General features: G+C 36.6%; 2 protein-coding genes across 2 annotated transcripts in view; both read right to left on the reverse strand.

Moving 5' to 3' along the window:
* ITGA1 (integrin subunit alpha 1) overlaps positions 1-17,915 on the reverse strand; it is a 168,061-nt gene that overhangs the window by 144,087 nt on the left and 6,059 nt on the right. The gene's annotated exons all lie outside the window — the stretch shown is intronic.
* On the reverse strand, positions 9,326-15,813 carry PELO (pelota mRNA surveillance and ribosome rescue factor). The gene is made up of 2 exons (XM_050794096.1): positions 10,258-15,813; positions 9,326-9,965 (listed from the first exon to the last, which is right to left on the reverse strand). Exons 1-2 carry the CDS (start codon positions 10,981-10,983, stop codon positions 9,534-9,536), a joined length of 1,158 nt encoding a protein of 385 aa, XP_050650053.1. The 5' UTR covers positions 10,984-15,813; the 3' UTR covers positions 9,326-9,533.

Below are 17,915 nucleotides of genomic sequence, written 5' to 3' on the forward strand. Positions count from 1 at the left end.
AATTTTTAGTGTGCAACATCCTTTCCAAAGTCCTAAATTTCATACAAATATGAAAGCTGGTTGCACTACTTTCTTGAGCCTCACAATTAAAATTTCTAATTCATCCAGAAGAACATATGTGAATCTGTATGAAATACAAGTCTAAGTATTTTAAATTTACAACGAATCATTATAAAAAGGCCTTGACCTTCTCCAGATTTCCTACCTACTTGCCCATTTCCTATTATATTTTACTCTGACCTAGGGAAAGTACAGGATCATCAGAGATAAAGGTGAAAATTATTCCCAGAAAGACAGGAAAAATTTGAACACTTATTAAGCTCTATTAAGTTTTAGACAAGGAGGTAGGCCCAGAGTGAGAAATTTACTGTGGTGATAACAGGCTCATTTTCTTGAAAATCTACTAGTGCATTTAATGAGGCAGATAGTGAATTTTGCGTCAGTTCTTCGCACTTTCCCACATTCCACATGCTATCCCATTTCCTTCCAGTTCAGGCTGAGAACACACTGACACACAAAGGGTCAGAGAACTATTCCCAGATTTCATTCCTCCTCCTAAAATTGATTGTGGTTTTTTTCTCCCTTCTGCAGAAAATGTTCTTTCCTTCTACCACACCCAATCCATGTTCACCATTTAGTAAATGAACAACTTAAAAGATAAGTTATTATTGTTTGTTAAAGGTGTTTTCCTGAGTTTTACAACCAAAGATAAAATGTTGAATAAGAAAATAGAAAAGACCCCAGTGGGTCTTTCTAGCGTCCAGCCCCAGGGCCTTTCTCAGGCCCCAGCTAGCTCCCTGTCACTTCTTTATTCCTGACTTCAGTCCCCAGGGGTCAGTTTCCCTTTCCCTGAGGTGGCTCCCACCAACCAGTCAATCCTGGACATTCTTTCTTCCGGGAATGGCTGTGGAAAGGGACAGAATGTCTCAAACTCCCCTTTCACCATCCCCGTCTTTGCTGTCCTAGAAATGAAAGAAGCTTCCTTTTTTCGTTTAACCAGTCAGAGCTTAGTCATGTCGAAACGCAGAAGAGACAACAAAAACATGGATACTCTTATACAAAGGTTCCACAATCTTTCAGAGTCCTTTCGGTTATGGTCCCTGGTCGGTATTTGATTCCACGTACACCTTTTCACTTATGAGGGTAGGAGGTAATGGAATCTCCTTCTCCGTGATGTCTCCTCTCAGGTTTGTTGACTCCACAGTAAATATTTAACATTTAGAGAGATCAGATAATACAGAGACCACTGTGTAGAAGAAAAATATTACCAAAGTAAAGTTGAGGCCAGGTGCAGGGGCTCATGCCTGTAATCCCACTTGGGGGGCCAAGATGGGCAGATCACTTGAGGTCAGGAGTTTGAGACCAACCTGGTCAACATGGTGAAACCCTGTCTCTACTAAAAATATTACAATCAGCTGGGTGTGGTGGCATGCATCTGTAATCCCAGCTACTGGGGAGGGTGAGGCATGAGAATTGCTTGAACCCGGGAGGCAGAGGTTGCAGTGAGCCAAGATTGGTCTACTGCACTGCAGCCTGGGGGATAGAGCAAGACTCTTGTCTTAAAAAAAAAAAAAAAAAAAAAAAAAAAAAGTAAAGTTGAGAGGTCTTAAAAGAGGAATGCTCTCAGGTCCTTTGCCTGATAACTCTAGAAACTAATGGAAGATCAGTGTGGGCTTCTGGAACTTGCCAGATTAAACTCTGGGAATACCTCCTCGCTAAAGTCAGGCTGAGTTAGGAGCCCTCTGAGCTCCCATGTTCCTGTGCCAGATTGCACTGCTATTACTTCTGCTTTACCATTTGTTGCCCATTGTAGACTGTGTATTTTTGCAAGGAAGGGACTGTGATCTTTCTTTACCTCCGATCACTGGGGGCTATCAGAGTCCCTGTCACATAGTAGGTACTTAGTGCATGATTTTCAGGATAATGAAATCGTTCTCAGAAGAAAGGCAGGAAGAGTTCCTATAGGGAAATATAAATACTCCTCCAAGGAAGGAATAAGACTTCAAAACTGAGTTTGAGTCTCAGCAATGCTGCTCAGAGAAAAACTACCTTGCCACAAGGTGATAATTTGATAAATAAGGAGGGTTTAAGGCATTTTTGAATCTTGCATTGTTCCTTGTTCCTCTACCCCAAATTACTCAATATGAATAGGTGACAAAAAATAGGTAACATTGGAATCAGATGTATCAAACAGGAATGTGGACCCTGTGAAAAACTCCTCTTGTGTTTGAGCAAGTTACCAATACATCTGTAACATGAAGTAACTAGGTCCAAAAATATATAAAGTTCCTTACGGCTTTAACCGCTTATGATTCTAAATGAATCAGAGTCATGTATTGAAATGTATTTTAGGCTTCCTCTTCAAACTGAAAGAAAGAAAGAAAGAAAGAAAGAAAGAAAGAAAAGGAAGGAAGGAAGGAAGGAAGGAAGGAAGGAAGGAAGGAAGGAAGGAAGGGAAAAGAAAGAAAAGAAAGAAAAGAAAGAAAAGAAAGAAAGAAAGAAAGAAAGAAAGAAAGAAAGAAAGAAAGAAAGAAAGAAAGAAAGAAAGAAAGAGAGAGAGAGAGAGAGAAAGAAAGAAAGAAAGAAAGAGAAAATAAGAATTATACCATAGTCAACAACACACTTGGGGAGGAAAAATAAATTATAAATTATGGTCATCAGATCAAATGAGCTGAAACACAAGATTAAAATGCTTTCTATCCACAGAGCAATTTTTCATAATGGTGTCAAACAAAAAGTTCTAGTCAATGTTTACACTAGGACTTGATGAAAAATTCCAGACATAAAACTTCTGGTACGTAGACTTGAACTCAGAAGGACCTCCTATCTCTGAATGAATTGTACAACTAAAACCTACTGGGATTTTTTTTCCTTAACAAAAATTCATCCTTCAACAATTATTTGAGTTTTATTACTGAGACTATTAAGGCATAGTAAAACTGGTTATCTGGAAGTCATTCTACGTATGACAGCTAAAGACTTTAAGTACAACTACTTTTGGATGAAAATCATTTTGAAAGACATTACATGTATTTAACTTCTTTAACAGAATACACTGAATGTAATTTGATCTTTTCCTCAATGTGAACACCAGATAATGGTATTGTACTCAGTAACATCCTCAAGCCCCAACGAAAAACTCTATAATACCCTAAGCTTTTTTCCTTTTGACAGCGTTTCAGGATCCACTCCCACTATCAGCTGTCACTTTTGACTGCTATCAATTCTGTTAACTTGGTCACTTGTGGTCATCTCCTGCTGCTATCTAATTTCAAGATTAAAGGCAGGGAAAACTGTCTTAATTCATCCTTGCATACCCAGGGGTAGCATAGTGCTAGTTACTTAAGGTGCATCATTAAGAAAACAAGGTTGTTGAAATAGTGCATGACTTAATTGTAGGTTTAAAATTAAACAAACAAAAAAAGCTTGCTGAAACTAGGTGTGAAATAACAATAAACGGATGCTGGGTAATGCTTGAGGGGATTGCTTTAATACACAGATTTGCCACATTTTCTCTGCTTTTTCTAATTTTCCACTATGATCCAGATAGATTACAGGACCATAAGAATTGAGTTCCTGATTTTTCATGAGAGATGACAAAATAATAAAAACATAAAAAACACATAAACTTTAGCTGATTATATAAAATTTAGTGTCATCAAATAATTTATTTTTATTTTTAGATACGTGTTTGCCTACTCCAAACTGAAAGTTGAGAAGAACTGGCATTCTTAGTTTTTTTAGGGTGATAGCTGAGGGAGAACCACATCACACCCACTAGCTATGTTACTTTGGATAAATTATTTAACTTTCTTTAATTTCAACTTTTTGCATCAGAAAATAGTAAAGACAAAACCATTCTAACAGGGTTCTTGAAAGACTAATGCATTTTAAAGCACTTACCATAATACCTGACACTTAATAAGCACACAGTTACTTTTGTTATAACAGGTTGTCCATTCCTGGAGTGGGGAGAGTAGTACCAACCCTGGACAAAGCCAGGCAATATGACTGCCAAAACATTTTGCTCTTGTATTTGCTACTTGGCAAATACTGCTCTTGCCTCAGTATCAGGTGTTTTGAAAACACATGTGGCACCCAAATAGAAATAAGCTTTAAATTCCTTAAATCTCTGACATAGAAAAAAGGCATTTCCATTGAACTAACATTCTAAAGAATGGGGTTTTAATGTAGGCAATTTTAGGAAATAAAGGAAATTTAAAAGAAGACTGATATCCAAATCTTCACAATTTATCATAAATGTTATCATCCTTAACAAACAAAATCTGAAAATTTAAGACCTTCCCATATCAATGCCAATTATTATAGAGTTAAAATATTCATTGTAAAAAGCAAACACTGCAGCCTCAAATTTGTATGCAACTATACTACTACACACAAAGGTGTTTGTCCTTACAGAAACTCATTCATTTCTCAATTTAAATTAAAACATTCATAATATTCCAATCAATCAGTGTTATTTATCTCAACACAATATAAAAACATGTTACCAAAAATAGAGATCTACTGCAAAATAGTTATTTTACGGATTATTCTTAGAAATTTAGAAATAATATTGTAACATGTGGATGAGAATATAGATGGTGATACATATCACACACTTTCTAAAAAAGTCTAATTCTTACTATATAAAGAAAAACAATGAATGAGACTTTATCATCTCCACTGAAAAGGTATTTCCATTAACAAATACCTTCTCGTAATGTTTCTGAATGGTATTTTCAACCTAAATAAATATCTCTTTACTGAACTTGGACAATTTTTTTTTATTTCTAAGTAAAGTTTACTACTTGATGACCATATTTAGTAACTTCTGATTGTTCTCCTTGTTAAATCTAAAACTACTATTATAGATTTTATTTTCTAACATCTTCATTAGCTGCATTTTTGAATTCTAAATCTTTTCCTAAAAAGGCATAATTGATTCACAAAAATATTATAATTGCATCCTAGCTCCTTTATATATCATGTTGTTGGCTTTGTAGTAACACTTTTACAATAAATTTCTAAATCAATTCAATTCATGAGAGATACATATAATACATTAGGAAAATCTTGAAGAACACTTTTCTAAAACACTAAATCTCTTAGAGTATATAAACTGAATCACACCACAAAGTTTAAATATGCTGACATCAATTGTAAGAAAATTATTTTACTGAGAATTTTACCAACTTTACTGGAATTAATAGTTCTTTTTTAAGTTGCTCGTCAGCTCTTCCCTTTAGTTGCACTCACTGCTGGAGAATTCATTTACTTAACGTGATATACCAGCAAAATTGTGCTCTGGTCAAAATCAATTTTTGAAACAAATTAGTTTCAAATCATTAAGAAAGATGTAAATCAAACTGCAAAATTGATGCCACAGTTCATACTCTTGTGGTTCTTCAGGGAATAAAAAGGGAAGTGAAGCAAATGTCTGGTGAGACAAATCAGAGATACCACGTTCAGATGGGGAGCACAAGGCTACGGGGTCCACTAGCAGTAACTGGTTGGCCTGAATGAGATACAGCTTGCTAATTCCTGCACTATGGGAATCCTGACAAATATTTTTAGTAAATTTAACCACCATCATATAAAACATTTTTTTAAATTACCATTTTTAAAGTTACAGTTTGTGTCATCATCTCTCCCACCACTCAAGAAATCTGAGATTTACCTTTGGATTCTACTTTTTTCCATAACTCTAAACAACAATCTGCAGTCATGTCCTTTTGATCCCATCTCTTAATATTGCCTATTGACTTCTGTTCATTCCTATTGCAAGGAACATTATCGCTGCCCTTGATAAGGCCATTGTCATTTTTCTCTCGTATCTTCCTAATATGCATTTGTTTAACCAGTCTTCCCGCCTCCAGTCTTGCCTCCTCCAATCCATCCTTGATGCTGCCGAAGAGTGATATTTGTGAAATGCAGTTTAGCATGCTGCTTAAATTTTGTAATTGTTTCTCCTAATGGTCAGACCCAAACTCCTCCTTGTGGCACTGAGGTTCTTAGGTGATTAGCACACTTCCCCTCCCCATATTCCCACTTAATTTCTCCATATTTCTTCTTCCCATTTTAGGTAAACTTAGTGGTCCTTGCTCTATAAAGTTCCTCCTAAAAGTGACCCCTTTCGGCACTGTGTCCTTTTAGACACTTTGTACAAGTTACTTATACTTTTAACAGTGATTTGCTTACATGTTTGTCTTCCCCACATCTAGCCCAGTGACTGTTTCAAAAAAGGCACTAAAAAATGGATAAAAGTAAATATATTACTCTTAATGTGTAATATAAATACAGATATTACTATATTATATTACTAATATATTAGTAATACTAATATTACTAGTATATAAGTAATACTTATATTAGTATATATTAGTAATACTATATTACTAATATATACTAATATATATATTAATATATTAATATAAATATAAATATTACTCTTAATGAGTAGTGTAATATAAATATAGACACCCCATATGTCTATATTGTCTCTATATGTATATAGAGCTCTTGCTCTAAGAAAAAGGGTTCATCTCACCTCAAGCCCTTAGAATCACTTTAGAAACTCTTCAACTTCTAATTCAACATATTCTGACACTAAACACAAATAGCAGTCTTAACTCGCTTGGAAAACCATATGATTTAAATGTACTATAACCCTTTCCCAAATAAGAGCTGCTATTATGGGGGATTAATGTACAGACCATTTCATATGTATACCTGGTTGTTTAGGAACACAGATAATTTCAGTTCCAGAATATATGAATTCCAGAATTAGTAACTTCTGTTAAAGATAAATGGCAGTTAAGAGAATTAGGGAAACTGAAAAAGGAAACTAAAGTTAGAGACAGAAACTAAGTAAAGATAAAGAAAAATGAGCTTTACAGAGCTACTCTAGTGGCATCTGGGAAGAGAAAGATCCAATCTAAGAGGGTAATCAAAGTGAAATCCAAGATCAACAATCTTGTCATTTTAACAAGGCATTTAACATATAAATGGGGGACCAGGAGTAGCTAAGTGTCATTTGATATGTATCGTATCTATAGCAAAATGAAATAATGTGCAAGCTTCTCATTTACTGAGTTTAGTGGGCATAGCAAATCTTTGTTTGTAAGCACGATAGGAAATAGAAATTTACAGTACATTAGAGAAGGTACATTGGAGTTATGGAGTTTTTATCACATATCCAATACTTAATGAGTAGCAGTTGGAATTAGACTACTGTATATGCTTTCTAGAGACCATTATGTCTTCTAGAAAAGTCAAAAATAATTATTTGAATTTTTAATTTGCTATCATTTTGTCATTTTCACCTATGATCTAGTAAGAATTGTATTCTTGATAACAGAAATGTAATTTCTTAAAAATCAGTTAAATTTTATTTAATTCATAGACATAAAAACAGAAATTTTTAGAGGTTTTATAGTTGAGTATGGCCAGTTAACTCCTTTGAAAGACCTTAATACTCCAATCTTTTTCCTGACTGGGGACCCCTGCCAGATATTTACCAGCATAGGAAAAATAACCTATTGCCTTTATCAGATTTTATTATGCACAGGAATCATCCAGAGATGTTGGTACAGGTAGCGTCTGTCTCACTAGGTCTACAAAAGATCCCTGAATTCTAGTTTCTAACAAGCTCTCGGGGATGCTGCTGTCTATGGACCATACTTTTGAATAGAAAGGCCTGAATCAGTGGCTCTCAGCCTTGATGCCTATTGGAATCATCTGGGTGGCTTTAAAAAAAAAAACATTTCTAGGAATAAAACATTACTTAATTAGTCTGGGCTACAACCTGGACACTGAGGGTTTTAAGAGCTCTCAAGTTGAGGTGAACAGGTAGCTAAATTTGAGAACCTATGGCCTCACATGTATTGGTTATATTTATTAGGCCTCATTTCAGTACTGCATAGGTTATGAGAGTAAAAATGTCCAAAAATCTCCAAATCCTTACTGAAAATATAATTATCAATCAGGTTCCAACTTTAAGAATCTCAGTGGTTTCATTTCTATATTCTTATTAAATTATTTAGTAACATATTTAAACAGTAGTTTAAAGATAAATACTCATGGAATTATAATGAAATGACAATCTCAATTATTTTTAAATTAGGAGGTAGATTTATAAAAATATAAATATGTGAGTTTTAAAGTATAGAGAAATGTCAGTTCCCTATAAGAAATAAAAAGGTTCAGACTAGTTAAGAAGCTTACAAAAAATCCCGAAGTCTTTCACACCAGGAAGAAGGCCCACAGACACAGGAAAGAGAGGCAAAAGTTTACTTAGTATCACTACTTGAAATAGGCGTTGCTGATCCAGCAGTTAAAAACTGAATCATGACTATTAGATCATTACTAATTATTTTGCTAAATTGAGGTTTGAAAAGGTCAAGAAGCAATTCCATCACTGAAGCTCCTTCCTTAACTTTTAGAAATGTGCACCAAAAATACTTAATAAAAATAATATTTTAAACTCGGAGGTATTTGCACAATTCCATAATTACAGTAAATTGTACTGGAGTTTAATGATTCAATGATAGTAAAGAGTACTGGAGTTTAAGTAAACTGCCACGTACTAGTCATGTGACTTAAACTTTGGAACAGGCTTCTTCACAACTAAAATAGTCCAATAAAAATGTGCAAACCTAAATTAATGCCACATACAAATATAAAACAGAATAAAGTACAACTTTGACAAGGAAAAAATAAATAAATAATATGGCATGTTTTGGTGCAAAGAGCTAAAGTCCTGACTGGGAATGACTTCCAGCTTTGCCACTAATTAGCCACATAACAAGCAAATCACATACTTCAATCTCATTTTAAAAATAAAGATGCCTCAAGATTATTTTGACAATCCCTAGCAGATCAAAGCTCTAAAAATCTAAAAATAACTGATTAAGTTACCCTCTAAATCAAATATGACTAATGCTAACAACAACAAAACAAAACCAAGAATTTCCTTTTATTTAAAACTTGTCTTCAAGTCTACTAATTGTACGGCAATCATTTAAAATAGTAAAACTATTTAAATCTAAAAAATATGTAGTGTGTGGAGGTGGGGAGAAAAGGGATCATTAAATGCAATGCAAGAACACCATGCAGAATTAAAATAAAGAAATAATGCAAACTGAGGATAAGTTAGCAAAAGCTTTTTCTAAGGAAAACTGTTTCAAAGCATGCAGTGTGAAATTTTACAATTTACCCCAAACAACATACTATATAGGCATCGTTATTAAATACACACATTTTCTGTTTCCAAGTACTACAGATAACTCGTAATTCCTATAAAAATTACCCAATTTAATAAAGATGGTAGTACGTGGAGATTATTTCCTTTTAGTTTATTGTTTAAATACATGTTCTGGCAATCACAAAATATCTAGTGTAGCCAAATACATAAGAAATCCCTGTATGAATAAAAAAGTGCCATTCTTGCAGCTTTCTGTCACAAGGAAGCTGAGAAATGTACTGTAACAGTTTAGGAGACACAAGATTGTCTCAGTTTTAAGTTTCAATCATTAATCCTCTTCAGAACTGGAATCATCCTCTTGGTCAGAGAGTTCGGGAACAGGGAAGCGGAGAATGGCAGCTACCCCAGTCAACTGGCTGAGCTGTTCCCCAGAAACGTGAAGACTAGAGAATATCCTAACGGTGCCTGCATTCTCTTTCACACTGTCCACCAGCCTCACATACCGGCTCCGTGTGGCTACATCCTGATGCCTGAAGAGCTCATCGCTGATGAGCAATGTGTCAATTGCCATGGCTTCATTGGCCTTCTCCACCTGCTTGAGTCCATAGAAAGCTCGATCCGGTTCATGTTGTAACATTTTATAGAAGTCATCCAAGGCTTTGACTTCCCCAGCAGCTTTAGTGTCTGAAAGGCGGCTAGCTACAGTAGGGTCACAAAGGGCCTCTTTCAGGGAGTACTTGTGTCCGGAGGAGGCATGTACCTAGAATCACAATTATAAAAGTTAGGCAAAAGAATCTCTCAGAACACCCATTGATCAGCCCACAAAGGCTTAAAGCCAAAAGCGCTAATAAGGCTTCATATGTTTCAGCAAAGTTGACTCCACAAATTTGCTAGATATCTAACATTCTCTTTTTTTTAATTTCATTATCTCATGAAAATTCCAGGTAAGTAAAGCCTTTCTCCTCTTATTTTTCCCAGTTCTAAAACTTTAAGAGTAGTTTATACCAATCCCTCTGCCCATTCTTAACTATCCCTGGGTAAGATTGTTTTACCTGAAGAAATTTGGACCGGTTTTCCAGGAGCAGTTTGTTGTCGGTCTTCACTGCTTGTTGAAACATGTAGTCGCAGAACTGCTCCCTCACAAATCCTGGGCTGGCCACCAGGATGCACTTTACAACATCAAAGTGTATGTGGCGCTGGATAGCCTGGACCACCTGTTCATAGAACCGCTCCAAGGCCCGGTCATGCTGAGAGCAATTGCCTTTCCTTTTCCTAGGGATGTTCACCTCCACCTTGGCCCGAGTGAGGGTCATGCTGGGAGTGACTAAGCAGATATGGGCGAGGCCTTCCTGCATGACCACAGCTGCCACATCAGCGCTCCAGGCTGGGTCACAGGCCTGCTCGATGCGCTCCAGAACCACACTATCCCACTGTTTCTTGGCTAGGGTGAACTGGCGGTTGGGCTCCAGCTCGATAGTGTGGTAAGCCCCCATCTTGACATACTCATTCTCTTGGATGTTGGTCCCCTTAACCCGCAGCTGGCAGGCTTGAGAGTCGAAGTCGATAGCCTCCACGCAGACAGTGAGGGTAGTGCGGACCCGATTGCTGCCCACGCTGCCCGTGGAGGACTCGGTCTGTACCTTGCGGATGGTGGAGGCGCGCAGGCTGTCGCCCACTTGCACGAGGTTGTAAGTGTGCCACATGTCCTCAGGCTCCTCGGGGACCAGGGTCACCTGGCCTGCATTATCCTTCTCGATGTTCTTCCTCACGAGCTTCATGACCAAGGAAGGGGCTCACTGACAGAACTACAGGAACCAAGGAGGTCCTCACCTCCGCCCCGGAGAGGGGATGGGAACGCAGGCCGGGAAGGGGGCGGGGCCCGGTTTCTATGGGCACTTGCCTGGTGGGAAGGAAATACTCTTGCTTCGACTCTTGCAGCCTAGGGGAGCACTTCCTCTATCCTTTCCTCGCTTAGTCTGCGGGCTCGCTGCGCCTAACAGGCACGGGAAACACAGCAGCGAAAATCGTCCACTCCGCGGTTCCCGCTGGCAGCCCGAGGCAGCGGGCTGACGTAATGAAGGCGCATGCGCAGCCCGCGTCCCGCGACCCGACGCACGTCCACGTCCCCAAGGGGGAGGCGGGGCCGCAGTCCGCGCACGCGCAGGCGCACTAAGCTGTGAGGCGCTCGGGACGAATGAACTCCCTAAAGAAGGTGCAGAGTGGCGGCGAGTCCTTTAGTTTAATGCCAAACTTGAACTTCCTAAGTTTTCTCTTCCATCCCTGTCTGTGAAGAATCCGGGGAGTGTGTGAGTGCAAATATTAGTTTTACCTGGCTGCGGTTGCCACTCTGAAACGCTTCCTTCTGGGTAAATTAAATTTCAAAACTTAGCAGTAAAAGTAGCTCTCAGAAGTGCAGATTTGGCCCCAAACGCCCAAACTATTGTCGTTTTTGCACTTGCCTTATCCGCACTCGGACGGTACAAGCCTGTTGGAGCTGGTATTTAGACGCAGTTTCTGAGAACTACTGATCACGGTCTGTCTGGGCTCCCAGCAACATGTCCAGCTGTTTTCTGCGCCTAGTTACCGTGTCTGCACGATCTCATTAACCCAGATGTTAAAGCGCTGGTCCCAAGAGAGAAGAAACTATGTGAGGAATTTACCCCTGGGTGGACCTCTCAGTTGCTTGACCTGATGTCCTGAGAAACCTAGGCTCCAAAGTTGGCAGCCTCAGCTTTCCGCAGTCCAGTAGCCTGTGAAATGTTTAGGGTGGGGGTTGGGTCGCAATAGCTTAGGGCCAGATCGTCACTGCCACAGCTAAGCTAAAAGTCAAGGCTATGGGAAGTGGGGGAAAACAATTAACTATGACTGACCCTGATTGAATAGCTACATAATTTAAATACAATCCTTAAGTTACTTATCATTCTTTATTAGGAAGTGGAAATGGAGAAGTGGGATTGCCTCTTTAAAAGACCGATGAATAGAAAAAACAAACAAAAAAATCCAAAAGTTTCTTGAGAGTTTAGATGGAGTGGAGCGCAGAAGAGTCCTGCACACATAGCTTCTCACTGTCTTTTCTGTTTTACTCTGTGTGGATTGGAAAGGGGAACTAATCAGCCTGAACAGATGAAACAGGGATGAAAGGAAGGAATCTGAGTTTGGCATAGGCTTGTGAAAGGAAAATAAATCTCGGATCCCCAAACTCATTAAGCCAAAGGGAAAAGTTAAGCTGGGAACTGGGTCACACAAAACTGCCTTGCCTCTTGGTTTTTAAATGAGATGGCTACCAGATGAAAAGCTACACACGTCGCTCATATTTTGCCCACAAGGAAATTCTCAGTGAGCGCCAAAATCTTTACCCTAAAGTGTTTATATTAAAATTTACCGTGGGAATGTAAATGGATAGCTTCTGTTTTCAGCCTCTGCCCACCTGACACAAATGCATATCTGATTGTTCTTCTGCCCCATTTATCTATGTTACCTTATGTAAAAATGCAGATTCAGACTCACTATGCCAGATGGGGGCATGAATGATTATTTTCCCCCTGCCAACTTCTCACATGAAAACTGTATTTCTCAGTATCCCACCCTTTCCCCTTTAAATTTGGAGCCCTCAAAATTATCTTCCCAGAAAGGCATAGCCGGCGCGCGTCCTTAATTTTGGCAAGTAAACGTCCTAAAATGATTGAGACTTGTCTCAACATTTTTCTCAACTGACAGGCTTCACAATTTAAATTTAAGTGTCAATTATCTTCCTAAGAGATTATCAGGGGACGGAAAGGTCCCCTCCAAGGGGAAAGTCCAAGTAAGAACCACTACTTATTAATATTTGTGGCCTCTTTTCTCTTTGTTTTTCGTTCTCTATGTCTCCCCTTACTTCCTCCTTCCTTCCCACCTTCCAATCATACTGAGTACCCTCAAGAAGTTCCTAATTCACATTGCCTTCTTCCAATTCCAAGAGAACCCAGCAACTTTTCACTAAGCAAAGAACTGATCACACTGAAGTGTGAAGGTGATTTGCCTATCCGAAGGACACTGTATTTTTTTAAGAAAGTATCTTGTTAACTTAAAATTCCTACCTAATTGGTAGGGCGGAAGTGTGCTTGGGTATGTATGTGTGAGAGTGAGAGAGAGAGAGAAGAAATAATTTTGAACTGGGGCTTTGAAGTGCTCCTCGATCATCTTTGTAAGTACAATTCGTCTTTCCCATAGTCTGCCAAAGATTAAAAGCCACAGAATCACAGTGGTAAGCACACAGTAGGATCTTAACAAAAGGTTTTTATTGAAGAGCTATCACTTACTGAATGTTTATCAAGTTCTTTCCTATGCTCTAATTCTCCCTTGTAAGGTAAATATTCGTTATCCTAATTTTATAGAAGAAAATCAACCATGGGGAAGTTAAGAAATGTTTTCAAGATCACATGACTAGCATTGAAATTCAGGCCTGCTTAACTCTATATCCTCTCTTTCCACTACCACCATCCTATATTATGAATGTTTGTAATCATCTTTGTCACTGCAAATTATGTGCTGTTATCCACTGTCACTTCCCCTCAACTGTCACCTTTACCAGTTAAACAAAAACTCACAGCTTGGGAACCAACCTAGAGGATTTGAAAGGCACTAGTCCCTTTCCTGCTCTTTTATCACCTCTTAAAATTATTATACTTTTGTCTTCTACATAGTTTTTTTTTTTTTTTTCCTTCTGTCCAGCCTAGGTGATCATTACACTCTTAGAGAAAGATCTAATATTCTACTTTAGAAAAAAAAAAAAAAAATATATATATATATATATATATATATATCTACATTAGAAACCTGTGAAAAACCCTTATTGACTCTTAAATCCATGGTTTAAAAAGTTTTATTTTAAGTTATGAGACAAACCACTTCAGGCCATTTTAAAAAATATCAATGCGCTTCCATAATTGAGCATACTATAAAATCTTTCATAGAATTACTGTTTTATGTGAAACATCTGCAATAGTTGGAACTTTTTTTTCTTTTCTTTTTTTTTTTTTTTGTAATTTAAACCTGTAGTTGACTATTAGACGTTTTCACCCAGATTTTGTGTTGTGGATTAGTATTTCTAGACCAATCATTATATTTTTATTTTGATTCATTTTGGATTCTCATTCCCTATGAATTAACGTCTACAATCCCTCTCTACAATCCCAAATTGCACTGGCCTTACAAATTTACTTCCCGCTTTTCCCCTCAGGGCATCCTATATTCCACCTTGAAAGTAACCTTTGTTTCCTACATATGCTAGGAACTTTCTCATTTGCTACCTTAACACATACTAACTTCTCTATTTAAAATGTCACTTCTTTTCATCCCTGCTTCCATTAATGCTGCCTATCTTTAAAGTCCAGCTTAAATGTTGTCTCAAACGTGAAACTGTAATCTTGAAACCATGTTAATTTAAACACATATCTTTTTTGTTGAACTCTGGAAGGATTCATCTTTATACTCTTTTGTCTTCTGAAAGGTCCTTTGCGCATAGTATACACTCATGTATTAATGATAAGCTAGGTGAGTCAAATGTAAAGTATGGCAGCTATTTTAACATTATTGCAGACATTTCCAGACATTTCTTAAGGCATTTATATTCTTATTGACTGTATTTCACTTAATAATGGTAGTTTAGAAACTGCTGTAGTTATATATTTATTTTCATTTTTTTTCCAAATAAGCAAAATATTGAGAAAAATACCAGTGCTTTTAGCTCTATTGCTTTAAATACTAATTTTATACTTATTTATTGGCTGTTTAAAATAGAAATCTTTATATCAGTAACTTTGTATCAGTATAAATCTTTATATCAGTAACTTTAATTATACCTATTTTTCCTACAATTTATATTAATCTCTTCATAAGGGGAAAAAAAAGTAATGTTACTTCTAAAAGTTTTTGATTTGTTGCTCTTGAGACACTTCCAGTGTCTCAAAAAGAGAACTGGGCTAGAAGTCAAGCATCCTGGATTGTAGTTCTTACTCTTCAATTGTTTTTACTGTAACTTTTGGCAGTACTCAGTCTCTTTGGAACCCAATTTATTTTACTGAAGAATTGAGGGAATTGAATTCAATAGTTAAACTTGTAACTAAAAATTATGCTGCAGTAATATTTTTTAAATGTTTAAACAGCACCTATAATCTCATCCTAACATATTTGTTTTCAATTTTGCATGCTATCTTTCAAATCTGATTTTTCTAAGACCCATTTCGGTGGTGGAAGACTGATTCGAAGTTTCATACTTGTGGACCAAGAATTGGCAGACGTCAAATATGGTCTTTCCTGGATGGATTCTACCAACTTGAAATAAGTCCCAGACCGCAATAAAGCTAATTATTTTCATTCTAAATTATAAATAAGATTATTTGTCCTGCTCTCTCATTTGACCATCCTTATGAGGTTCTAGGGATATTATGATACTTGATATTAATAAATTATAGAGCTCTAAAAATGCCTGACTTGAAGCTAGAAAACTGGATCAGACAAAACAAGGGACAAGAGCTCATTTTAACATGATCATGTTTATTCAGCCTTGGAAAAATAACTGATTTGGTAGAGTTGACTGATGGATAATCTTTGGGGTACATTAATTTATGTTATCACCCCCCTTTCAGGGAAACCATAGGTCAGCTCTACTGAATGAAATGGTTCATGGACCTCATTGGTGAGTTGAATTACTATCTTTCCTATTATAATAATATGAAATAAATGTTTTATCTGATATGAAAGGGAATTATGGGCTCCTGAAAGATGGAAATTTTGTTTTAATACCCTCTGCTTAGCATGTGACCCTTAAACAGGGCTGTATAAATTGTCTTGTTTTCATCTTGTATTTTATTTTGGAAGGCTTACTTTCCTGCAACACAAACCTAATCCTTTTGTTACTCCATATAAAGCACCTTGGGAATCTCTCCCACCATTGCTTCTTTCCATGTCTACTACCTCTTCCACCAGTAAAGGCAGAGACTTACTACGTTTTATCTGTCTTTGTGCTCCTGGAACACAGCATAGCAAGTGGCACATACTCACATTTTTAGTATGCAAAAATTAATGGTTATTAATTTGTCTTTAATTCAGAGTTTTTAACTTGCCTATAACTGACATTCTAAAATTAGGGAATCACATTCTGTTTTATAATGTTACTAAAAATTTTAAAAGAAGGTTAATCTTAAGGTAAGTTTATATATAAGCCTATTTCAATATTTGAGATAGCCATGCTTAGGTAAGAAAATGGTAATTTAAAATACATCTTCCCCAGGAAAAGTTCTTAAAATGTTTTAAAATAATACATAATGGCAATTAGTTTTATTATACATGGTTTGGAAAGTGAACTTTACAAAATAAGAAGCCAGAGCTCCAATTATGAATATCTAGTGATAAACGCAATTGTTTATTTAGAGAGAATGTGCAAACCTCAGATTGTGCGAACGTTCCCATGTGACCTCTACCAACAAAGCTAAGTGGATGACTGGGAGGATTAGTTAGCTAATATAGACAAAAAGGTAAAAAGTAAAAGAGAAAGTGTTTTTTCGGGTTTTTTTGTTTGTTTGTTTTAAGGAACTTGTTCTCACTTACTATGTAAATTTAAATTTCTCATGATGGAAAATGCTTACTTGCAGTTGTCACAAAATAATACAAAGCCTCCTACCAAATAAAGAAAATCCTATCAACAAAAGTATGTGTGTGTGTGTATGTGTGTGTGTGTGTATTTCTATTTGCATGTATTCTTACACAGCATAAGATCATTTCACCAAAAATATTATAAGTAAAATGTATAACACACGTATTTTTAAGGACTGGCCAGTAGCCATGTATTTCTAGACTTCAGTATTTGGTAAAATAAAAGTCAAATTAATAAAATAATTTTGAAAGTACATTTAATTTATAATAAGGATATATGATTTATAACAAAATATATAAACCATCTTAACTATTGATGTTTTAAATTGATTTAGGTGCTATATTTAAATGTAAGAATTTGCATTTATTTTAGGAGATCTCATATGATTCATACAAAAAGAGTATGTGTATATTCACTCCTTTGCATATTTGAATTACAATGATTTTTCAGTTCAGATCTCTTACTTGTTTTGTTAATAGGGATCTCCTGTTTGGATAAAACTGAATTTTTTTAACACGTAAAGTGAATTCTTAACAACAACCAGCATGTGCGTTTTAATTTCCTTTTAATATTTAGTTGACTTTTTTATCTTCCTTTTAAATCATAGGAAAGTTTTGATGAAAATTAGTCTCCTTCCTATATACACAGCCCTGGAGCCTACCACCAACATGACAAAAGGTTAAGAGTTTGCCAAAGCTAGAGTCATTAATCCTGTGCAACTGGAACATTATTTGATCACTTTATTGTCACCTTTCTCCTGAAGCTCTCTTCCAAAGATAGAGCATTTGGAGGAAGCTCTGTTTTGGGGATCTGGTGACGCTGTTGGTGCCAGAGGAGCAATTATCCCCTAAATCAGATACAAACTTGGCACTTGAAGAGAACTTAGAGGAACAATGTCATATCTTTGTATCTAGATGGGGTTCACATATTAGCCTCTTCGAAATCTTATGACACAATGTTTAAGTGTCCAAAGAAGTAGAAAATTACCATGTAGCTATACTGTGTATTATTGATCATAATTTTCAGATGCACTTTTTTCCCAATTTCAACATCTCTGAAACTAGGAAGTATCTAACA

Source organism: Macaca thibetana, chromosome 6 (assembly GCF_024542745.1).
Source record: "Macaca thibetana thibetana isolate TM-01 chromosome 6, ASM2454274v1, whole genome shotgun sequence".
NCBI lineage: Eukaryota > Metazoa > Chordata > Mammalia > Primates > Cercopithecidae > Macaca > Macaca thibetana.

Coding starts and splice junctions, on each gene's coding strand:
- PELO (XM_050794096.1), bottom strand. CDS start 10,983: ATGAAGCTCGTGAGGAAGAACATCGAGAAGGATAATGCAGGCCAGGTG. Junction 9,966..10,257: donor ACCGGTCCAAATTTCTTCAG/GTAAAACAATCT, acceptor TTGTGATTCTAG/GTACATGCCTCCTCCGGACA.